The sequence below is a fragment of the Cheilinus undulatus genome, linkage group 12 (genome assembly GCF_018320785.1).
Source record: "Cheilinus undulatus linkage group 12, ASM1832078v1, whole genome shotgun sequence".
Lineage (NCBI taxonomy): Eukaryota > Metazoa > Chordata > Actinopteri > Labriformes > Labridae > Cheilinus > Cheilinus undulatus.
The window spans coordinates 11956586-11982153 of NC_054876.1; the positions used below are offsets into that span (position 1 = coordinate 11956586).

At 41.2% G+C, this 25568-nt stretch overlaps 1 protein-coding gene across 2 annotated transcripts in view; it reads right to left on the minus strand.

Annotated features, from left to right (window-relative positions):
* Positions 1 to 25568, minus strand: part of spns2 (spinster homolog 2 (Drosophila)) — a 128658-nt gene that overhangs the window by 79554 nt on the left and 23536 nt on the right. For both annotated transcript variants that reach the window (XM_041800710.1, XM_041800711.1), the window contains exon 2: positions 9282 to 9347. In XM_041800710.1, coding sequence (XP_041656644.1) covers positions 9282 to 9347 — 66 coding nt within the window. The remainder of the gene's footprint in view (positions 1 to 9281; positions 9348 to 25568) is intronic.

The following is a 25568-nucleotide window of genomic DNA, read 5'->3' on the forward strand; positions in this document are numbered from 1 at the left end:
TGCTGCAGCCTTACAGCACCTGTGTCCTCATTCCTCACAGCTCACAGAGACGTCTGAGCGGCGGACTGACACCATGTTAAGGCTCAGACTATGTCAGTTGGTGTGTCACTGGGTGAATGCGTGTGTGTTAGTGTTAGTGTCATGTTTCAGACAAGGTGGCCAGTCACACACACAGAGGACACAGACTGTCTGCGAGCTGTTTAGAGCACCGGCTCCTTAATAAGCCGCCCCCTCCGCTGTACATTCAGTCTGACTGACCCCAATAAGTCCTGAACTAAATCAGTGATGGATCACTGTGCCAACCTCTATTGTTAGGGTTAATTTAAACAAATTAAAGAGACAGTTTACAGATTTTTGAAGTGGGATTAAATTACCTACAGTAATGTATATGACTGTAAGCCTGGCCTCATACATGACATCAAAGCTATACTATAACATGTATGTGAAGGAATATGAATGCCTTTGAATCACACTTATCATCTTGGTAGCTTTTGTGTGCTCAATGTGCCAAGTAAAAGTGCCACAAACTGGCCAGTTGGGGATGGTTTAAAGGTGCGTCAGTCCCAGTTAGTCCACAATTATGACCAAATTCAGGCAACAATACCAACTCATGGAAAAAGAAGCTGGGGAAGGAAAAAGAGGTGAAACTAAACTGTCACCACTACTGATAAGGGCAAAACAGCAAAGTGTGATTTGCTACTGGCATAAGTTGAAACCAGTTACATAAGAGTGTCGTGTATAACTCAGCCACCTTAGAGTCCAGTGTCTTTGAACTGACATGCAATGAATCTTGGGATATGTTGGGTCATGAGGGGTGCACCAGATGTATCTTTTCTTAGCAGGGCAATAGAGGACGCATTAGTCAGATGCATTGAGGTAGCCCTTAAAATGGGACAGTCTTAGATAGGTCATATGCACCTTCCAAGGGATGCATCTCCTGATTTGGGACACAGCTATCAAGTGTTCAACCCTCTGATTATAGTCATGTGTGGCTTTCAAAACACATGGTCAGTGTTTTATTGGATGTGGTACATATTTAAACATCAGTGCGGGGCTGACTTCTCAAAAGCAGGCAGCAGTCTTTGGTAGGCTGTACACCTTCTGTTGGGAAGTATGTCAAACAACCCACCTGAAAGAAATCTGAACAATTCCTTGAAGACCTCTTTTTTATGATATGCCTCAAAGCCATAACCTTAGCATGTTCACAGGAGGTCAGAGCCTTCTCACAGATTTTTTTTCCACTAAGTTAACAAACCCCCCATCACAAACCAAAGGTAATACCATCCAGGTGAAGCCCCTCTCGCCTTCCTCCCTTCCATTAACCTTTGGTGCCCCGCGCACCCTCGGGACGGTCCTTGTTCACAGCTGCATGTGCATGTCATTCACCTTGGATAGCTGCAGCCTGGAGGCGGTTAGCACAGCGACCTGTCATTCGAAGTGTGAGAGCAGAGTGTCGCAGCGCTCTGACAGGTCGGCTGAGCACAGGTGAGACCCTCCCAGCGTGCTGATGGACGGGGCCTGAGAGCTCCAAGCTCCATCAACATACCTTTACCCAAACCTGACTGACAGCTTCTAACACCTCATCCTCTTCTACATGGAGAGCTGAGACCTCTTACCTCAGGCAGCAGTGACACACATGCACATAAAGTCATGCACAAATGAAGCGAGCACATACCTTCAGTCAGTTTGTGTTGTGTAAGCTGCTTCTGAAGGGGTTGATGCTGCCAAATAATAAAAAACAACTGGAGCTGCAGAGTCTGCGCTCACCACAAGGTATTTTCCATGTGTTGTCCTTTAGCATGACTGGACCAGTTTACACCGACGCTCTGCAGACAGCTTTCATCTCACGTGCCACACTGTCTCAAGACATTTGTTGGTTTTCCTTCTAGAAGATGCAGAAATTCTCTTTCTATAGATGAACATGAAGTTCTACAGGCTGTGCCTGACTCCAAATGTTATCAGATTTGGCTGCTTAAAATAAAATTTCCCCCTTTTATCATTTTTATAAGCTCCATGCAGCCTTCACAAGATTTTGCTTGCTGTTTTAATTCATAGGGTTGTCAGATTTTACCAAATTTTTCCAGCAGATAGAGGATTTTAGCCAGATAGTGAGCTATGTGTGATTGGTATCTTGGCTAGGGAGCTCCTGGACACTGAAGCTCTGCCAAACAGCATAAGAGAAACAGAGATTATTTAGTGTAAAGCTCCAATTTAAGGCCTTTTTTTACACTTCATACAAGCTGTTTAGGAAGCACATAGCACATGGGGGTGTTTTTTTTTTATATCTTGTCCATTTTGGTTTAAATATAATTTTATAAACTTGGTTCAGGGACAAAGACAACACCTCTACCAAATCCATTTTCAGCTGCCTAATGTAAATACGGATGTTTGACTCATATGGCTCTGACTCTTCTTTCACATCTCTCCCAAACAAAATCCACTTTATTTCAATCTTTTCTCTGTTACAGGAAATACAGGAGGCTCCTCACTGAGAGTGACCAGGAGACTTCCCCCTACCCTAACCCCTCTGGTTCCTGCACGACGGACACCATCAGCAGGCACCAGCCAGTCTTTCAACCCCTCCATCCAGGTCTCAACTCCTCCAACTTCTTAGCTGTACCATCACCAGCTCAAGCAAGTCGATCATCCATCTCAGACCATAACCACCGCCACCAACTCGTGTCTCAAATCCTCCACTTTCCTTGGATTGAACCAGCTAACAGCAGACCATTCAGCCATTCAGGGACGCAGAGCTTTAAAGAAACAATGAATTATGTCAAAACTGCTTTATCAGTGCTTTTTGGTTTTCAGGTTTGTTCTGCAGAGAAGGAGACCTCACATTATGACTCAGAGGTGGGTGCATTGCTCGGTAGGAAGACAAAAAAGAGAATAAAAGCTGACAAAATTTGAGCAATCATGGGATTTTCTATTGATAATCAAAATCTTTGACTTTTCAGAAAAATAACTTAAAAAGAAGCTATAAAGACTCCCTTTTCTCTCTTGGATAATGATACTCAGCTAAGGAACACTTTATTTTAATTTGAAAAGGACAAAATTATCTAGCACTATTCATCTATAGTCATCTAATTCTAAGAAACCTTCTCTGTATTGGTCAAAATAGACATTTTTTAGAGTTCAGCAATCAAAAAGCAAACACTGCAGCGGGCCTGAAGTGCTCACTCAGGTTTAATATTTCCCAAAGCAAACAACTTGTCAGTAAGTTGTAGATATGGGAACTTTTTCATTCCAGTAGTCCCGATCACGAGCCAAAGAAAAGGGTCAAAACGATCTTTTCCTCCGAGCAGGGTTCATGGAATGATTCTGACTCACTCTCCTGTTTGTTCTGGATCATATGAAGTGTGGTCAGTGTTTTTTAAAAAGTGTGAGGGTGACCTGGCAGCAGAGAGAGAGAAAACCTCCACACACAACTCCCACTGACTGTAAAACACCTACGTGGGCAGTTTGTGTTCCCAGGTGGACCGAAGCTGCCAGAACGGAGGCAGAGAGGAGAGCAGAGCAGGCCTGGTGTACAGGTGCTCACAGAGGCCAGGATTGTTCCCTCTGGAGACGGATGTGGGGGGTTTGAGGGGGGAAACCAGGAGTTGTGTGTTGTAAACATAAACCCACATGTACTGAGACTCTCCCTTCAAGCTCTCTGATTACGTCAACCTCTTAACCTCTTCTTCACGCCTAGGCTCTCCGTCTGCGCCCACCCGCTCTCACAGCTCGCCGCCCCGACTCCCAGCATTCCTCAGGCCGGTGTGAGGAAGAGGTCGCCGCCTGGGGTTCAGGGGCCAAGCGGAGTCTTAACCATAGCGGGCCGAGACAGGCCAGGCTAACCAAACAAACTGCAGTCGTGCTCTTAGCCCTGCTGGCTGGGGGCAAAGCCGCTTCTCGTGCCCCTCTTTAATGAACTGGGAGTTTAAGTCTGTGTGAGTATGAGCTAACTCACTTAAACTCAGAGAGACGTAGAACATCTGGAATGTAAAAATGTAAAAACATGTCTATTTGTTGCTAGACATCTCAGAGGCCATACCAGCAATCTTATTTATATACAACTGTCTGATGTGTGGGATGTAAACTACAAAATGGCAACACTTAAGAGGGTCATTATAATGATAATTCTAAGGTTGGAGCTCACTTTATAGTAACATTAATTGCAAGAAGTGTCACCAGATCAGCACAGACTGAAGACTAGTGGTCAGAATACACTGTCTATACTTGTTTTTGTAACACTTTCATCAATGCATGGGTGTATTGTACCTTGTGTTTTGGTTTAATTAGTCATCATGTTAAGTGGTGACTTTCAGCCGCTGCTCTGACTCCTGATGGCCATTGTCCAGGCCTGCACCAGGCCCATGCCCCATATGTCCAGGTGTCCTCCTCGTCACCCCCTCCATGACACACGCAGTTGCCCCAGGTGTCTGGACCAGTCCACCGGGTCCTGGGCACCCTGTATGCAGTGAGCTGGATCAAGCAACCCTTCCCACCCCTGCTTTCCTGAGCATGTCAGCATTAAACACACGGTCTTGCCAACAACACTCAAAGAGAAGTTGTCTCAAAAGAGTGCAACCAGTGCCTCTGGTCATCAGTCACCATTCAGGCCTCACAAGAGTACAGTAAGACCAGGAGGACCAAGGAACAAAAGACTAGCTTTCATCTGCTGAAACACTGGGAAAGCCATACTGACTATAGGTGAAATTACTGCCCCAGGAAAAGTATACATGAAATTAACAGCCTGTTAATCTCCAGCTAAGATGGCCATAAATATAGTAAATATAGCATGTGTATCTTTTGCATATGCTGTAATTTATAAAATTAAGTAAAGTCAACAAAGCATTTTTTAAGTGGATTTAATACAAACAGCATTAAGGAGTAACACCCCACCCCCCACCCCCCTTTTTTAACTTCCTTGTACTTGTTATTATTTTACATAAATCTCCCTCTGCAGAGCATGATGTAAGATCAGGTATAACCTGCAAGCTTCAGTAGATACTCACTAATCCTCACCCTGTTGTTTAAAAACTAATGCTCATAAGTCTTCAGTTGCTCATTATAACCTGTGTTTTGTATTCCTTCCCTGGTGTGATTATCAAAGAAAAAGCTAGAAAATTCAATAACAGAGGACACTCAAAGCAAACAACTATCTTCATTTTATCAAACAATGCTAAAGCACAAAACATGGACCCTTTGTTTGCACTTTTGCATTGACTGATTTTTTTTTTTTTTTTTTTACTTTCTGTGCCCCTGTGAATTGAATCATGAAGTGAATTGTAAATTGTATCTAAAAATCAAATTATACTTAACTTTTTATGGGTGTATGCAAGAAACAACAAACAACAACAATCCTTCTAAAACGATCTTCTAGTGTTCAAACTACAGTATTGTAAATCACACTGATGTAAGGCTGTCCTTATGTCATTATGTCACAGCCTGCCTTTTCCCGCTGTGTAGGTAAACAAATGCCATGCATACTAGTCACGCTTTGCATTGTGGGATGGCTCCAAGACGCTATTCAGCTTGTCAACCTGGCAACTAAGTGAGTCGTGGGTTGACTTGGAGCAGCAAAGAGGTCATGTACTGTATGTCAGTGACACTGTGGCACACTGATGTTGGAAACCACACACAAAAATACAGAAGTTAACAAACTACAGAGCTGATTTCAATGCTCTGCAATGTTACAGTTAGTTATACCAACCCTTGCCAGAAAATTTTAATGTTGCTCTCTTTCATTGTAGATAGCGTCCATAGGCTTTTCTCCCTCATTGTGTTGTAATCATGCATATAAAGACAGCAGTGATGGAGAAACTGGTGTAGAAAGGAGAAGTTGTTTGAAATTAACCTGCTTCATGGCGCAGTTAAACTGGGTGGAAATGACCTTAAGGAATTATGAAATGGTTTATTCACTGCAACGCCGACAGAAGTTACAACACTGATTTCTTTTTTCCTGCTGGGTATTTTCGTCCTGAACACGCCATTCAGCTCACATAAACTCCATCACGTGAAGGAGGAAAACACTGGCCCGTATTCTTCACTCCTCTCTCTCAAACGCGCTCGCTCGGCCTCAATGGCACTTTGTGTGCAGGTTTGTGTTTGTGTTTGAATGACTGTGAGGGCACACGGAGACAAGACTGGGTCCTGTCCTCATATGAGAGCTCTTTGCATGGTATCTCCCTAAAAAGCTGAATTCATCGGGGTGTATGGAGTAGAACAGGAAACCCTGCCCTCAGTGCTCAGACGCTCTGGGTTCACACATGCAGCCTGCCTGGCTTCAAACTCTGCTTTCCTTTCTGTTGATCTGCTGCTGCTGCTGCTGTTAGGAAGTCTCAACTCAACCTGTTAGAGAGTGCTGGTAAGTAAACACTACAAGCTTCCAATTAAAGCTATAATATGGAACGTTTCTGCACTAAATTAACCAAAAACAGGGAAGGTCCTTGTAGGTTTGGTTGTATTTGGTATGCACATAATTCTGAATGCTTCCAGCAAAGTTCAAACAAGGAAAACATAACCAAGGTAAATCTGTGGCTGGTCTCCTGAAGCATTAGGAGATCACACCTCAGAAATCAATGAATGCAACTGAACTCAGCAAACGCTCCGCTGATGACCTTAAGAGCAACTTCTCCATAAAGAAAGCATTACTTAATTGTGACTGAACATTTAAAATCTTAGAAATATGAGCAGGACTTTTTCTCGAGTCATGCCAGAGAGATTTACATAAGTAATTGTGTTGCTTAAACATGAACAAAGCATCCCTTCAAAATGCCATCATCACCACTTTAGTTTTATGTAAGAGAACCCTGCAGCAGAAATCCCATTATGTGCATTAAACTCATTTGCATGCAACATTTGCATGCATATGGTGTGCCTCTATTCTTAAGAACTGATGCAATGTCAGCACATTCTGGATGATCTTATTGTTCTTTAGAAATCAGACTGACAAACTGCAGCATGATTTGCCAAAACACAAGCTGGAAAGGAGATGGGATAAACATATGTGGTTTTAGTTTGGATAAAAAATGTTTTCAAGTTGAGTCTAGTGACAAAGCCAGTTCAGCCTGACATTATGAGGATTTTGTTTGCAATCCCAGAGAGGCTAAGTAAAATATCTGTGTCAAAATGGGGCAAACCTATGTATAAATACAGCAGGTAAAAGTTTGGAGCGAAGGCCAGGACTGAACAAGGTTGTGACAATGTGCCTTTTTTGCAGAGCTTTACTGCTTTATAATCTTGTTTCTTGTGCATTACTTTTTGATTTTGCATGTGCAAACATCCATAAATACTGTTGTGATATCAATACAGAAATTGTAACTGCTGTTAAAGACTCACCTACTTCTGACTGCTCTACTTAAACATCCCATACCTAACCCCAAATTTCTAAAACAGATTAACTCTTTCTGTAACACTGATGGACTCAGAGAGGTGAGGGCAGAGAGGCAGTGGCCCACCTAGTGTCCTGATACTGGAAAATATATAGCTGAAGTTCCCCTTTGAATGCCCATATGGTACATAAAACATAATGATGCACCCCCAGAGAGTGCCCCTAATGGACAAAAAGTGTGCCCTTCAGGGTGCTCTTCTATGGGACAAAATGTGATTAAGTGTCCTCTGGAGCAGTGCTCCTTAACTGGTCATGAAGCTCTTTCTGTTGGGTCACAAATGAGGGCCAGGAGAAATGTGGCAAAATCTATGATGCATGGAAGTACGTAGACATACAGCATCAATAATTTTAACAGACTGGTACTGCCTTGTGTGGTGTAAAGTTTGCAGTTTTAGTTTGTGCTGCTGTTCATTCTCACAGACAGAAAAAATCCTGAACGTTCAAGTTGTGTTTTTGATAATATATTGGTTTCGCAGCAGGAAGTTGAACACCATACAGAATGATCAATGACTGATTTCTAAAGCTACTATTTTGTGAGATAATAACACACTTTATGTGATTTAGTAACTACATAGGTGCAGCTGTTTGTGTGCTGTTTTTCCTTTTTTTCTCCAGTGTCTAAATCTCACGGAATCACCTCATAATCATCTAATGTGCAGACAGGTGTTCATTTTGTTGCATGTCTCTGCAGGAACGTGTTCTCAGTCTGAAAATGGTATTTTCTTTTTTCTGTCTTACTTTGTCTTTGTGGTGTTAGTGAACTAAACGCACCAACACTGATGTGCCACTAGGCCTGTAGCAAAACATGTGATAAGTGTGCTGGGATGGCAAACCTTGTGGCAGTTTTTGCTAGAGATGCACGATATTGGATTTTTGCCAATATCTGATATGCGGATACTGATTCATTTTAACTGATACCAATATCGACACCGATATTTAAATATGTTTTATTCAACTAAAAATCCAGTCCTTTGAACACAATTTAAGCTTTGAGGATGAACAAAGAAACAATTTTTTTTTTCCTATAACACACTTAATTAAAGAATGAGGATGAATAAAGAAAGAGATAAGATAGGATAGATAGAACTTACATAGGTCTGTTTTTCCAGCCTAAAAATGTAGAAATTTATTAATATATATGGCCAAATTTACAGTTGATATATGCTGATGTTCATGGCCAAAAAATCAGATGTAAGTAACAGCAGAAATTTTGATAACTGCAGATATTGATATCAGGCCGATAATATCGTGCATCCCCAGTTTTTGTGTCATATAATCAAAGCAAATACTTTGGAGAATTAATTGCAAAAGATGAGCTGTTTGCAGGCACAATTCTCCGGCTAAATCTGTGCTACTAGCATGGTACAAAAAAAAGTTTTCTGATTCTGAATGTCCTAAAACAGGCCAGCAGATGCCACGAGTTCATGTAGGAATATTACAATTGATATATGACTAGTTGAGGTAAAATGGAGGTAAAGCTGTATTTGAAAGTTATAAAGAATCAGCACATATTGCTCACTTGATAAGCAGAGGCAAGATAGGACATTCTTGTCTGTTTTCCTTGTTTCTTTTTAAATCCTACTATCAGTGAGCCCAATATGTATACGGTGAAGAGAGATTAGTGAATCGGTAGTGGTTCAATTAATCTAATTGTGCTGTCAATATCCCTGCCAAGGAAAAACTCTTGTATTGTCTGTGTGAAGAAAGAGTAACATGTCAGGCATATTTTCTGTAAATTGATATTCAGCATGTAGATTTAGCCACAGGCTTTCATTTTTCCATCCAATTTATCTAACAACAAAACATCACAGTTAGTCTAATTACCCTCATCATGCAGAGAAAGCATTTAGATGGATAAGGAACATTTTTCACACGTCTAATTATGGGATTAAAGGAGACTCACCTGTTGACAACAAGCCAATCCCGCTGTCTGAGACGTCGTAGTGCTGCTGGATGTCTTGAATGACCCCTGAAAAAAAAAACAGAGGATATGGAAGATAAATGTGGATTCAAGACATGATAATAATCCTTATGACAAGCTTTTAAACACTCTAGTTTATTTAAAGTAAAGCAGGATTAATCGTGAATCTATTGTGGCTTGTTGTTATGGCTGGAGATGATGGATGGACAGTTATTATCATTCACTTTACATCCCTGAAGAGCGATAAATGATCCATGATAAGTGCTCTCCTGGCTGCCAGACAAGGATTTTACTGCAGGTTGTTGTGTTGTCATCATTTCTGGTGTTAGATTTTCCAACACATCTCAGGCTAAATGCACAAAAACACTTCAGTAGCAGAGTCTTCCTTGCTTTTTTTCCACGCAAACATCTGTGTTTAGCTCCAGCGCCGTGCCTGGAGTCGATGTTGGTTTCACCAGATGAGACTCTGCAGCCAACATGTGTGTGAGGCCAATATTTCAGTCACCAAAACATCGCTCCTCCGGGAGAAACCGCACTCTTTGAAGTCGTCTCAATCGTGTTACAGTAACCCGAGAGCAGTTATGCAGGAATGGAGCAGCTTCACATACTGAGCATGCCTGGATGAAGTGAACGACACCTGGTGCTCCGTCAAACACCAGGGAACAGCTGAACGTCTGCTCATCCCAGCATTATGTCTCCGAATGGGTCTGATTTAGCCGAGTCTCGTAAAGTTTTTAACGCTTCATAAAGATCAGAAGATGGAGATGAAGAAAAGGAGGATCACACGATGATCAACCAGACAATTTTGAGCTCCAGTTAACAAGAAGCAACAAGTTTCATCAAATGAAGTCTGCTCCCTCCTGAGAGCCTGTAAACGTTCAAAGTCTGATTTTCAGACTGAATACATAAATAAAGGGAATACCACATGTCTAAAGCTGAAGTCTTTGCAGTCCAGATGCACTTGTGTTGTGTTTGGTAGAGCTGGCTGAGTCTCTGTGAAGCTGGCAGCTCGTTTCTTTGGGATTTCAACGCAGCTCATGAAAATGGAGCAGCAGCAGCATGACGAACATTTTAAGGAGCTGCAGCGTCTGATCCGTGCTCTGCTCGCCCCTGAGCTGCAGCAGATCACAGTGACCCAGCATAACCTGACCTTTAGGAGCACCTCAGCCTCTGAGAACTTTAAAATTAACTCAAGAATCAGAGCTATGGAGAGAGTGTGCATATCTGTTTTCAAGTTGATTTACAATAGTAAGGTCAGACTTTACAGCTCATGTGCATGCATACACATGTTCTCAATTTTAAAAAATCTATTCTTCTTTATCTTGAATGTTAGATGTGTAAGGCATGATAATTCTTGGGCTTTTTTAGTAGTCTTAAAACCTTTCCATGTCAGTATAGATCAATAGGTACCACCCTTTTTCCTTGTTGCCCCTTCTACTCATAACTAAACCAACAAGAAAAAGTGATGCATTGCTGTCAAAAATCATGTGTCATTGATTGATTTGGCAGTCAAGATCTCCACTTCACTGCCTCTTGTTGAGCCTTCAGATGCCAGAGTATACCCTCAGCTACATGAGTGGTGAGCTAGCTCTCCCCACGTTCAACTCAGTGGGTTTTTGACTTTGCTTCTTCATTTTTGCTCTCTTCTCTTGCAGTGTCCCCAACTTCCTGCCAGCACTTCTCCCTGCCACCAACCAGCTCACTCACCTTTGTTTTGCACCTTTATCTCCTTTTAAATACATTTTTACCTTCAGCCTTGGCTTATGCTATGCTTCTGGGTCCTAATCAGCTATTCCTCACAGTGTGGTCAGAGTGATAGAGACACTGTCCCAGATGGTAGTAAAGCAACAACAGAGTTCAAAGTTTGAGACTGAGAAGTGGAATTTGGAGAAAATTTTTCAAACACGTAATTTTTAGCGCTACGTTTCTAACAAAATAAAAAATAAAATGAGGGGGTTATTTTAACCTTAAACTTTGACTATAAGAGCTAGAGACACAATAACTTAAGCTCAGTCAGGACCCCTCAGTCAAGGAACACATACGATGTGTGGTTATAAATAGTCTTTCTTTATTAGCAGTTATAAATTTGCACTCATTGTTATTCATATAAATGTTATTTCCATGAGACTACAAGGAAAGAATCAAGCAGGAACAGCACATGTTCCTGCCTTTCCTGTGCCTTCAACAAGGAAAGCCTAGGGCAGGGAGAGAAGCAGCAGACAACCCAGACAATGACAACAGAATTACACTGATAAAGTCAGAGGCAGAATAAAGGAGGAGCTGGGGTGGAGGAGGGTTGTAAAAAGTTTTGTGCAGATGGAGCACATCACTCCAAGAGCAGTTTAAATATGTCAGGATACTGGTGACTGCCAATCGCACTGCAGGCTTTGAACGAATCAGCTCGCATCAGCTGATAAAGGCTTGTGTGAGATCAGCTGATCTCAGTTATATGGCAGTGCTTGACTCCATGGCCTGCCTGAACTAATGCTACACACCTGATTTAGTGTAACATGTAAGAGGCTGTTTTGTATAGATATGGATTTGGTGTGCCTTGAAATTTTGGCTTGATCTAAGGGCAACAAAAGATTGAAAACCACTGATAAAGGTGGGGTTGTGAACTAGAAGGTCGCTGGTCCCAGCACAGACCAAGTAATGAGAGTGAGCACTGCCAAAGGGCTCTTGTCAATATCAAACCTGTAATCTGTACATGTCTATATTTCTACTCACAAGTACTTTGGGCCTATGAATTATTTCTAATGCCTTTGGAATATCCTGCCTTTGACTCAACATTTTGATCTTAAAACCCAAATAAAAAATTTCTGCACTCCATATTTTTTATTCCTCTGGCCCTAAAACTCTGTTATAAAGTCTCTGACATCCCAGGGATGGTACATCAGAGGATGATGTAAAAAAATCACAGTCATGCAGGTAATGAGGTGCACCCAGCCTGATAGATGTGCTTCATTCTGCTCCGCTTGCTGTTGGCATGGCTCATCTGTTTGTCAACACAGCAGCACAGCATGTTTAAGGCAGGTTAGACAAAGAGCAGAGACATATGTCACATTCTTCTCATCTGAGTCACTTTCTCACACTGCAGACAACATTCCTGTGTAATCCCAACTCTCACACCTTGGTGACTTGTTTCTCTTTCATAATAAAGTGGTTCAAAGTTGCTGGTCATCTCTCAGTTTCACTGAAACTCAGAAATCATTCACACACATTATCAATAATAACTGTAAATACACGTCCCATTACAAGTTAGATCTGTTAGTTAAAATCAGCACCAACATGTGGCTACTGTGTTCCTTGTTGGCCATTCTCACAGCAGTCAGGGCGCACAATTATGTGGCAATTATGCAGCAGTCGCCTCCAGGCAGGTAAGAGTCAATTTACAGACAAATCCACTGCAGGCAAATCTGAGCCGGTGTTAGGGAGGAAACCTGCTCATGTTTTTGTTGCACCTCAGGGGTTTAATGAAATCTCCAGTCTGAAGGGACACAGAATAAAAAAGTAGGGCACGCACAGACTTCAAACCACTTAAAATCCTCAAACACACCAAGCTGACATCACTACATCTCCTTCGCACTCTCACATTGGATGTGACAGAGACTCTCTGCCCCGTGTCAGGCCTGTCAAAGAGCGACAACAGCGTTCAGCGGCGACTGTACGTCTGCAGCTGTACTCTAATTAGCCCCGCACACACAAATGCATAAAGAGACACATACACACGACCTGCTGGGAGGGGGATTCCTGCACCAGATGGTGGAGCGTCCCTCCTGGACACAGTCTGGATTGTCTGAGCCACACCCATCTACGTTTGGCACACAATTACAAGACAATTAATAAAGGTGGAGCGTGCAAAATGTGACTTACTGGAAGATTAGAAAGGAGGTTGGCTAATATGGAGCTACTGTGAGATACAGTTCTGTTTACACAAGATCAAATCTGCTACATATTCTGATAGTCAACATGATAATGCAGCAGTTAGATGTGTTTTAATGGCAGTAAGTGATCAAAGCAGCAGTGTTTATTGTACATGATTGAGGAGCACTGAGCTGTGTAATGTACTGAGCTAATCTGCAAGGGATTACAGGAGCCAGTGGCTCTGTTTGTGTAGCAGACTATCACAACTACCATCTCTGCTCTCAGTGAGGCCTGTAAAAGCCTGGCAATCAAAGCCTGTCCCTTTAAAGCATCTTACCTGGAAGCTGTCTCCAGCATTTTCCTTTCTTTATAGATTTTTTTGCATAAATTGAAATGCATGTCCTCTATTTTTGAGAAAATGCCACAATCATGTAGTATCAGGACAAAGAGGTTCAGTGATCTGTTCATTGATGACATATTACAACCTTAGACCAAGCTGGCAGCACCCACTTTAGTTGCCATGGCGATGCAGTATGAGCAGACAAAAAATAAAGGTCAAGAGACCACAAAGGAACTCAGCCATCAATATCTCTAAACGGCCTTTTTCTAATACTGAGCTGCCTTTTCACCGTGCAGCATCAACTCACAGAAATCTTCAATTCATACACTGCCCACTTTATTAGGTACATCTCTTCAATTGCTTGTTAACATGAAAAGCTAATCAGCCAATCACATGGCATCAACTCAGTGCATTTAAGCATGTAGATGTGGTCAAGATGACTTGCTGACTTGCTGATGCTCAAACCAAGTATCAGAATGAGCAAAATCGGGAATTTAAGAGACTATGAACGTGGCATGGCATGACAGGCATTTTAGTTTTTGATACAAGATGTGTGTCCACAAATATGTGAATTCACATGTAGAGCTGTGTTGAGTTGTTGCAAACATAACAAAGAAAAATGTCTGTGTGAGTTTTCTGGAGTTTTATTGATCTACAGTGAATCACAAATACCAGCCAGTGAGTGAATAAATCGTCTGCTGTTTGATTAATAAAGGCAGGACACACATGAGACAGAGCCTTTCATTTTAATGAATGCTGATCTAAAAGGAGCATTCGTGGCGTCTACAGACTTGAGTCATTTCATTCAAAACTGCTCTGAAAAAAAGGAAACACGCTGACAAAGACAGACTTTATGAGAGGCTGGAATAAATGTCAGCTGTTGACTTTGTGTCCACGCTAACTTTTGATTGCTGTCGCTGTCTGCAGACACATTAAATCTGGAGTCACATCGAGCCATAGAAGGAGCTATTCCATCTCATAACCTGAATGATTTTGGTCAAATAAATGCCTGTTGAGTCACTATCATGAGACATTCTGTCTAAGTGAGCATCACGAGGAGTTAACCAAATGATGAAAGCATTTGCAGTTTCAAAGTTTCAAAGTTGGAGTCTAATCGGCATTTTAAAGTCTGCATGGGAGACCACAGGTATGGACTTAAAGTCTACATGTTAAATGAATAACAAAAAATGACAAACATTATGAATAAATGTTCCTTATTGTGTCTCACGCTTGTTTGTTGTGGTTTATTTTGCGCTTAAGGCAGTACTGTGTGCATATGTCTAGGAAGGAGTGGCTGACTGACTACCTGTGAGCATGTTTACCTTAAATGAAGATACTGTCAGGAAGATCCACATTCCTGCCGTGTTTCTGCCTCAGCATCACGCTCAGATGAGCTCAGACCTCCAGAGGAGTGAGACTGAGACACTCATTAACATATTCACTTTAATGGATCTGTGCAGTTACAGCGGCCTGATGTCATGGTAGAATGAAATATGCGTGGATGAATGGAAGAATGGAGATACACATAGCATGATATTGACGTGATTAAATACAAATCATACGCTAATTATGGCTGTTAATCACATCATGATTAATGCATTAATGCAATGTTTTTCCTTATAAGTTCAATGACACGTTCAAAGTCACTAAAATCTAATTTTTCTCCACCTGATGCTCTCTTTTGACTTCAGCAAACTGTCTTGACCATGGTGACATGCCTTCACACATTGGTTGCTGCTAGTTGATTGGCTGATGGTATCGTTGCATTAATAAAGAGTTGAACAGGTGTACCTATTAAAATGGCTATGACAAACTATTTGTCTCCATCCTGATTTCTTGTCTTTTTTGCATAACTGTCACTGTCACTTAAATGTTTATGATCATCAAACAAATGTTAATATTAGACAAAGAAAACCCGAGTGAATGCAAAATTCAGTTTTTAAGTGATGATTCCTTTTACTAAGGGAAAAGGCCATCCAAATGTACCTGGCCCTATGTGGAAAAGTAATAAGCCCCTTGTTGAATCATGAATCAACTATGATTTAACACATTTTTTGGAAGACTGGGTTCAATTTTACTAGCAACACCCAGGTCTGATTACAGCCAGACCTGTTTAATCCAGAAATCCTTTAATTAGAACCTGTCTGACAAAGTGGAGTAGGCTAAGAGATCTCAAAACAAAGCAAAGCAATAAATTACGGTGCTATCTAAAGAAATTCAAGAACAGATGAGAAACAAAGTCACTGATATGTATCAGTCTGGAAAGGGCTGCAAAGCCATTTCTAAGGCTTTGGGTCTCTAGCTAACCACAGTGAGAGCCAGTATCCACAAATGGGGAAAACTCTGAACAGTAGTGAACCTTCGAAGAGTCACTGGCCTACCAAAATGACTCCAAAAGCGCCTCAATGACTCATGCAGGAGGTCACAGAAGAAACCAGAACAACATCTAAAAACCTGCAGGCCTCACTTGACTCAGTTTAGGTCAGTGTTCAAAGAGACTGGGCAAAAATTGCATCTGTGGGAGAGTTCCAAGGTGAAAACCACTTCTGATCTATTTCATTTTCAGATATGGTGACCATTATTGATTGGCTTCATGTCTATACTTCAAAAACCAATCTGTGATGTCACTGAGACTACATCCATGTTTATACAGTTAATTTGAATGCCCCAGGCATCATACTGCTCTCACCACAGAGTATTTTTCTGCATTTATTTGAAGCTAATTTGCTCCAAGTCCTCACTTAAAACAACATGATGTCATTTTCAGGAAACGTCCAAACGAGGAAACGGCATGCTGTTTCTGCAAAGCCAGCTTTTGTGCACTGACGCACACTGCCACAATTACTCCTCTGGGACCACCAAACACTCACATCCACCACACAGATATCCTCACACTCAAAACTCCATCAGCTTTAAGAAGACAGATTTCATGTCAAATCCCCAACAGAGGCTTGAGGATCTCAGGCCCCCCCTTGGATCTATTTCTGTTTATAGAAACTAGGCTAAGATGAAGGAGAGGATGGCGGTCCAAATTAACGGTGGCAAGTGTTAGAGAGGCCTGGAGAGAGGAGAGAAGGTGTGGGCCTACAGTCGGGGCAGAGTAGGCTTGAATTATCTTGTACATTTCCATTGTTTATATATATAGAATATCTGGGTGTGTGTGTTCCCCTTTCCCCTGGTTTCACTGTGAATGTTTGTGTGCGTCTGAGTGATTTGGAGCCAGTGGATGGAAGTTGTTCATTCTGGCCTGAGTGTAACAGGCAGCGGTGAACCGCTCTGCTGATGTGGCCCGATCCTTCCCCCATCATTCCTGCAGAGGGGTGATTCCTTTTCATGTCAGAGCCGTCAGTATAAATAGTCTGGGAAAGGAAGCGGGGGGGACGTAATGAGCGAGGAGAAAGTGCATCGTTTCTGCTTGTTTTCTGACCAATTTCTGGATTGGAGCGAGGAGAGGGCCTCAGACTGCAGCGAGGAGAAAGCTGACCACAAATATGCCCGACTGTGGCCGGCGGGCTCCTGACCGACTGCTCTCCTCCCTTGCCATGTGGCCGCAGTGGGCGGAGGAGCGCTTTTTCCATTCTGCTTCCTATCCCCGCCACACAGAGAGGAAACGTGCTGCAGATGTCTGGGAAACAGTGAGGAGCCGCCTGCACTGGAGGACTTTTGGAGTTCGTAGCAGAGAGTAAAATCAGAAAGAGACGGGGAGTGTGAGTGTGCTGGAAAGTTCAAGTCAAACACGTGAAAACACTTATGCTGCAGACTGAGTGAGAAGTACCGTAAGACTGGACATAACCACTCTACCAATGAGCTCAGAAGCTAGTGTGTGGAAAGAAGACATGAAATACTATCCTACTGAGAATCAGCAATGTTGATTCTAGGTGCTTTGTGGAAATTTGTGTGACAAGTACCACAATGGAGTGATGTTTTCACGAGTGGGTCACTGCTTGGTTTTCATGGTGCAAAACCAAGAAGGCATATATATATCATACAATCTGTTTGCTATGTTTTATTGTTGTTTGCATTGTTTCATATCTCATCATTAATTTCGGCGACTAAAACTATGACTAAAAATATTTATTGACACACTTTTTTCCCATGAGAAAAACTAGACTAAGACTAGCCAGAAATAGATCTGTAATGACTAAAACTGACAGAAAGGGATTTTAGTTTTCATCAAGATGACTAAAACTAGACTAAAATGTAATTTATTTCTCATCGGACATTCAAAATCCATGATATTTCTTCACTATATGTTAAACTGTCAAAATGCAATGCATCTGTATCTATTCTGCCTCTCAGCTGTAGAAAGCAGGGACCCCAGGTTTGGCAAGGTGCATAAAACACACTATGATGATTTGGTACCAGATTCAGGCAAGAGAATAAATGTCTGGACTAAAAGTTAAGACTAAAATGTGAGGACTTTTTATGGACTAAAACTAGACTTAAATGTTTTTGAGTTTTTGTCGACTAAAACTTGAGTAAAACTATAAGGGGTAGAAATGACTAAAATGTGACAAAAATTTAATGCATTTAATCTAAAGACTAGGGGCGCATTCACACCAGAGCTGTTTAAACAAACTCTGGTCCGTTTTCCAAGATAGTCTGGTTTGTTTGGAGTGGTGTGAAAGCTCAAACAAACTCTGGTGCGGACCAAACAAGTGGACTCTGGTCCGCTTAAAAACAGGGGGTCTCGGTCTGCTTCCAAACGAATCCTGTTGCGGTTTCGTTTGAGGTGGGAAAGCAAAAGGGGACCAACTTGTGAACCAAAGGCAGGAAGTGGCATAAAAAGTAACGATATACGGATTCATATTGATTTAATACACCCAAACACATGTCGGTACCTCGCTTGGCGTCTGTGTAGCCATAGCATAGCGGTGCTGATTTATTCGTCTCATGTAAAGAACGACATGCTGGACAGCTCACCACCTTGCTGCCTGCTCCTAATGCCCCAATGCAAGAGCAGAAACCCCAAGACGGCATAAATTCAGTGTTTTTTCATTGTTTATGTGGAAGAAAAGACCGGCAGAAGGAGATGGATTTCCAGTTTTGTCTTCTTCTACGCCTTCTTTTCTTCTTGGTTGCCTTTTGTTTGTGACGACAGTGCCCCTAATGGACAGAGGTTGTAGACGTTCAGACAGTTTGGTCTGTTTGGCCAAGAGCAGTGTGAATGCGAACTAAACCAAAGGAAAGTGCAACAATTTTGCAATTTCCATTCCAAAACGGACCGAGTCCCCTGGACTATCAGGTGTGAAAACCTAAGACTAATGACTCACAAGATCTCTGATTCATTCATCTGATTCATATTTTATCTTACTGTATTGTGTAGTATTGTACTGTATCCTTTTTTTAATCATTTCCTATTGTATCACAGATCATATTGTATCGTACTGTATTATGAATTCATATCATACTGTATCACACCGTCTTGTTTCGTTTTGTAATGTACCGTATCACATCGCATCATCTGGTTTCGTATTACGCTGTACTGTATTGTTTTGTATTTTTTTTATATCAGTTCATACCACAGTGTGACATATCGTATCATAATGTATCCTAACCTTTTTTTTTATATTGTAATGTATCATTTTACATCCTTCTGTATTGCATCACATCACATTGCATAGCATTGCCCGTGTTGGATTGTTTCATATTGTACTGTATCGTGTCCTGTGGTATCATATGATATTGTATCTCTTTGTATAGATTTGTATGGGGAATAACTTTATTGTATCCAATCAATCACAATACATCATAACTCATCTTATCTCTAAGGTATTGCCTCGCATCTTTTTATTTCGCCATGTATTTTATTGTACAATATTGTAGTGGGGCTGTACAGCAGCGCAGGGGTTAGCACTGCTGCCTCACAGCAAGAAGGGTCCCTGGTTTGCTTCCCGGTCAGCACCTTCCTGTGCATGTTTGCATGTTCTCCCCGTGTACATGTGGGTTCCCTCCAGGTACTCCTGCTTCCTCCCATCATCAGGTTAATTGTTGACTCTAAATTGTCTGTAGGTGAATGTGAACACACCTGGTTGTCTGTCTCTATATATCAGCCCTGTGACTGGGGCGACCAGTCCAGGGTGTACCCCGCCTCTCGCCCAATGACAGCTGGGATAGGCTCCATCACCCCCGCGACCCTAAACAGGATAAGCAGTATATAATTGAATCTGAATAATCCTGTGTCCACCGAGGACACTTTTATTCACTTCAGCACTTATTCCAAGCCTTGTGCAGTTCAGTGTTTTTAATTGCTCAGCATCCTGAGCTCAGAAACACCCACTTTTGTTTTGCTGTGCTCGCATGACTCTTGGTTATGAGAGTTCAGTTTTTAGAGCGCCACCATACTCATCGATTTCACTTCTCCGTTCAAATCACAATATTGACTTTGTCAACACAATGGCAATGGAGAAACTCTGTGCTAGTGCAGGAGAGTTCATTTTAGAGATTGACAGCTGCTGCTAATGCTGTTAATACATTATTCCTTCCATTGATCCAAGTTTTATGTGTAAATTCTCTTAGATAAAGGCAGTTTAAGTGTACAGAACTATTTAAACAAACTTGTAGAAGTTCTACAAGGCAGCTTCTGTATTCTAGCTACAGTAAACACCAGTGCATCAAGAACAAGTTTTATTCTATTCTCTGAATCATTTCACCTCTTCTCACCAGAAGAGGTGAGAAATCCTATTTCTGATGGTTAATAGTCAGAAATCCTATTTCTGACTATTAACCATCTCAGTGAGACAACACCCATTATATTACTTAACTTCTTTTAATATTTCCATTTAAACACATGGTTTCCCCTAAATTAAAAGTGAAGCTGCTGATTGTACCACACATTTCCCTTTATTTTGGATCTGTTTGATAAATGGTTGCAATATCTTAGGGTTATAAGAGTTCCAGTTACACAGAATTGTCTAAATGAGGAATCATTTGAGCAACCATGCAAAAATCAAAAGAAGTTGTGAAACTAAAATATTGCAGATTTAAATGTTTATGCTAGAAAAAGAAATTACAATAAATCGTGTTACTGTATATAAATCAGCTGGTTTCAGTTCATGTTTCAGTTCTCAATCCAAGGATTCCACATCCAATAAATGTTTCTGCTTTTAATGACATTTATTCTCCACTGAGATATGGCAAAATAAAAACATTTAATCAGAATTCCTGTCAGTGTATGAGGATGAAAGTCCTGATACATTTGAGACAGCTCTCACTCTCATCTTCTAAATTTGTTACAAACCAAATTGGGTCAGAATCAAATTAGATCAGATGAGAGGCCTGCAGGTTTGCCAGATCAACCACTTTGATTAATAGGAGTTTTTTTAAATCCCCATTTTCTTCCACTAATCAAAAGGTTGGATTCAGCTGAGGGGCTGTGGTGCATTAGTCCCAGCCGGTACGTGTTAAATATTTGATAGTAGTGGAGAGGATGCATAGTGAAGCATCGAGGGAGCAGACTAAACCTATAGCTCATCAATAATAGATCCAGGGCTACCCCACTTGTTCGTATACGAGATAATGCATTAGACGTATTGGACAGAGGCAGTTCAGTGAAGCGCAGCAAAGGTATTTGAGACGAGATGAGACCGTCTGACTGCCAGGGGATCTCCGCTTGCTGCACTCGTTCACACCGGACTCTCTCAGGAATACTGAGCAGCAGTTGAACTCAACCTTGAATGTGGAGCGTTATTTATGTGGATTTTTGAAAAGCAGCCACGTTTAAGCGGAGAGAATCACAGAGAGAGCCTCAAAGAGAGTCCGGTTTTATTTCATAGAGAAGTGGTTCAGACAGTGTCCCCTTTAGAGAGCCTTTAAAAATGTTCTAAAGGTTTACAAAACATTTGAACATAATCCAAGAATACAGTACTGCACGAATCAGAGCTTCTGCTGCAGCAATAAGCCTTTAATACAATAAATTCTCATTCATGTGCTGTCTGAATGTTCCACTTTAAAGCAGCATTTAGAGGCAGGGGGGATAATGAGCTCTTAACTTTTCTAACAGACATTATAACCAAAGGTCAACAGAGGAAACAATCCTACAAAAACTCAGATTGAAGCACTCTGATGATGCTGCATATGACATAAGAGCACTAAGCTAGCATCTCTCAGAGGCCGCGCTTATGCAAAGAAGTGCTTTGAGCTAAATGCTAACTCTGCTGACAACATGATATAAAGTAGATAACTTTAACTGTTAAATCCCTCACACTCACTATGATTGAATATGTAGTGATTTCACCATTTAGAAGGGTTTAATAGTTCTGCTAAATGACAAATGTTTAATGACAATTATGGAAGCCCATTTGGGTTAAAGCTAACAAAATTTATTCACTAACTTAACACTTTTTCTAACATGTCTTGCTCTGAAAGTAAAGTTTTCAGTGTCATCAGAGTCAGAATGCTGACCCAATTCATGCCTGAAGGTTTAGAGTCACAGTAGCTCCAGTTAATGTCTACTGCCAGGCTGCTATAATGCTCTTTAACCTGAGGGCAAACAGCTGCTAACTGATAGCACTGATAGCATCCCATATAAACAGTGTGATTTAGTCTTGTACAGTCAGGTAGGATGTGTCAGGTTATACTCACATGACAAATATGGACGAAAGTATTTGGCCACATCTGCTCATTATTGAACTCAGGTGTTTCAATCAGACCCGTTGCCACAGGTGTATAAGATCAAGCACCTAGCCATGCAGTCTACATTTGTGATACTAAATGAGTTGTTCTGAAAACTCAGTGACTTCAAGGGTGGTACTGTGATGGATGCAACCTTTGCAGTAAGATGGTAAATGAAATTTTATACCTGCTGGATATTCCACAACTGTAAGTGATATTTTTAGAAAGTGGAAGAGTTTAGGAACAACAGAAACTCAGCCACAAAGCGGACGACCATGTAGAATCAGAGGGGGGTCAGTGACTACTAGGGGACATTGTGCATAAAAGTAGCTCTCATTCCTTGGCTGAAGAGTTCTGAACTTCCTTTGGCATTAATGTAAGCGCAAAAGCTTCTTTGTTAGGCGGTCAAATACGTGAGTCTGGGGACGCTACCTGCCTGACTGCACTGTGCAGACTGTGAAGTTTGGTGGAGGAGGGATGATGGTTTGAAGCTGTTTTTCAGGGTTTGGGTTAGACCCCTTGTCTCCAGTGAAGGCCAATCTTAATGCTTCAGCATACCAAGACATTTGGACAATGCTATGCTTCCAATTGTGTGGCAACAGTTTGGAGAAGGCCCTTTTCTATTCCAGCATGACTATGCAGTTACATTTTTGATACATTTTTCAAGAATTTTCATGTGAATTTACTGAAACTCAGTATATTTTCTCTTTGATTTTCCCCAAAACAATTGGGATTTTTTTTTTTTTCCTGGAATTTGTTTTGAGAGGTTTTTTTTTTTTTTTGGTATTTCCCCTAAAACTTTTGGTGGTCTCCTCTGGAACTGATCCTTTTAATCTAAGAAAATTTCTGGAGGAACAAGGGACTTCAGGACCTTTCATAGAAACTTTTATCAGTCTTTTTCAGTAACATTTCAGCAACTTTCAGTTGAAACGTTAGAGAATTTTGGGGCATTTTCTGTGTTTTCAAGTATTTATCTGGGATTTTCTTCAGAACTTCTGAAATTTTATTCTTTATGTGTCTTTTTTCAGTCGCTTTGTTCTGTCCAGTTTCAATCTGGGGTCCATGTTTTATTAAACAAATTAATTTGATTGACAAATATATCAGAAATATGGAACCAGTGATGGGTCCAAAGGCTAGACCAGTTGAGAACCACTGTATTAAATCACCCAAGTTAATAGTTAATTCTCTGGGGATCCATCTCAAAATCAATCTGTCCTCTGCATGTATAGATATTTCACCAAATTTGACAAAACTTTCAGCAAAAAGAAAAAATTTGGGCTTCTATAACAAACTAAGGTCCATCCTTTGGGGAACATGAATGTCTATGCTCAGTTTTACCTTCCTATGGTTGTCTTTAACATTTTATTTTTTACATTTAAGTGGTGAGACATGCCCACCCACTGGCACCAAACACCCACCCATCCTGCTGTACTAATTTAAATTAGAGAAATGCACGGTTATGTCACATGGGGACAGTTTGTCCACTGAAAGAGCAGAAAAGTTCACTAATATAACTCTTTTCATGCATGTCTGTGTGTCTGTGTGCGTGCCAGTTTCAGCCCATGAATTATAAAACTCCTGTCAGTAATCCCAGCGCGTTTTTACATAACAGTGTGGAGGATTAAAGTCATTATGTAGTGTTTTTTAATGAGACTTCATTCCTCTTCTCTTACTTTCTTTCTCTCTGGGTTTATGATGAGAATCCACCGAGGGGGGATCGAACATCTCACTGCATAATTATCATAAACTGTACGCACAGTTAAGACAAGCTCTAACATTGTCGTACTTAATGAATTAGATGAGAGTTTTTTAATTACCCAAAGAAGGAGCAGCATGAGCTGAAATACTGCTGATACTCTTATTTAAAAAAAAAAAAAAACCTTTGTCTGCTTTGAAAACAGTACACTCCTGTGCTCTCGACTGTTCCTTGATTCACCCACAGTGAGAGCTGTGGAGAATAACGATGAGATGCCTGCAGGCTAAGAAACAGTCTACACCTCAGTGCTGTTTCTCTAAAAAGGGGCAGAAGGTGCAAAGTGACCTCAAGACGTGATAAGGCAAGGAGAAAATTGGTGCAGATTTGAATTTTCAGCTCTATTTAACATCAGTTACAGCAGCAGCTATCTGGTCTGGGTAATCAGGGGGCTTAAGCTGCAAAAGATGGAGAATTCAGGGGAGTGGAGGGACCCTGCTGGTTCAATATGGATAAAGACATATGGAACATTTTTCATTTTTAGGATCAAGACACAAAAAAGAGAAGAATTTATTTTTCTTTGAAATTATACTCATTTTTGACCTTATTTGATCTGAAATTACATTTAGGGAATGATTTAACCAAAACAAACCCCCATGTACGCGTGGGGTTCTCTCCGGGTACTCCGCCTTCCTCCCACCACCAAAAACATGTTCATTAAGTTAACTGGTGACTCTAAAATTGGCCGTAGTTGTGAGCGTGCCTGGTTGTCTGTCTCTATATGTCAGCCCTGTGATTGACTGGCGACCAGTCCAGGGTGTTCCCCGCCTTTCGCCCAATGACAGCTGGGATAGGCTCCAGCCCCCCCATGACCCAAAATAGGCTAAGCAGTATAGAAAATGGATGGACATCAACACAAACACACCAACCAAACTGTGAAGCACAGTGGTGGCAGCATCATGCTGTGGGGATGCTTCTCTGCAGCCAGCCCTGGAAGGCTTGTAAAGGTAGAGGGTAAAATAAATGTGGCAAAATATAGAAAAATCCCGGAGCATAATCTTATTCAGTCAAGAGAACTATGGCTTGCAAGAAGATTTATTTTCCAGCAAGACAATAACCAAAGCATACAGTGACAGATACACAGAGATGGTTTAAAGACAGCAAAGTGAAAGTTCTGGAGTCAAAGCCCAGACCTCAGTCCAATATGAGAAAAGAGAATCTGTGGCTGGACCTGAAAAGGGCTGTTCATGCGGGATCCCCGTGCAACCTGTCAGAGCTTGAGCAGTTTTGTCTTTGCAGTTTTGCAAAGACAAATGGAGTAAAATTGCAGTGTCCAGATGTGGAAGCCTGATTGAGACCTATCCACACAGACTCAGTGCTGTGACTGCAGCCGAAGGTGTGTCTACTAAAGACTGACTTGAAGGGGGTGAATATTTCTGCTGTCACTTATTTTACACTACAAATTTAATTTATTTGACATTACTTTGTAGGAATCTGTTTGCACTTTGACATTAAAGAGTGTTTTTGTCATAAAAAAACATAGTTTTTGACCATGACTGATCCATAAAATCAATTAAACATAAAACATCCAAGGGGTGAATCTTTTTATTGACACCGTACTTCAGAACTACTACATACTACATACAACTAAAACATATTTGTTATCATAGTAAAACAGTAAGCTAAGATAAATAGAGGTCTGCTTGGGGCTTCCATACAAATTTGTCTCAAGTTCTTCTATTCAAACCCTTTGCCTCGT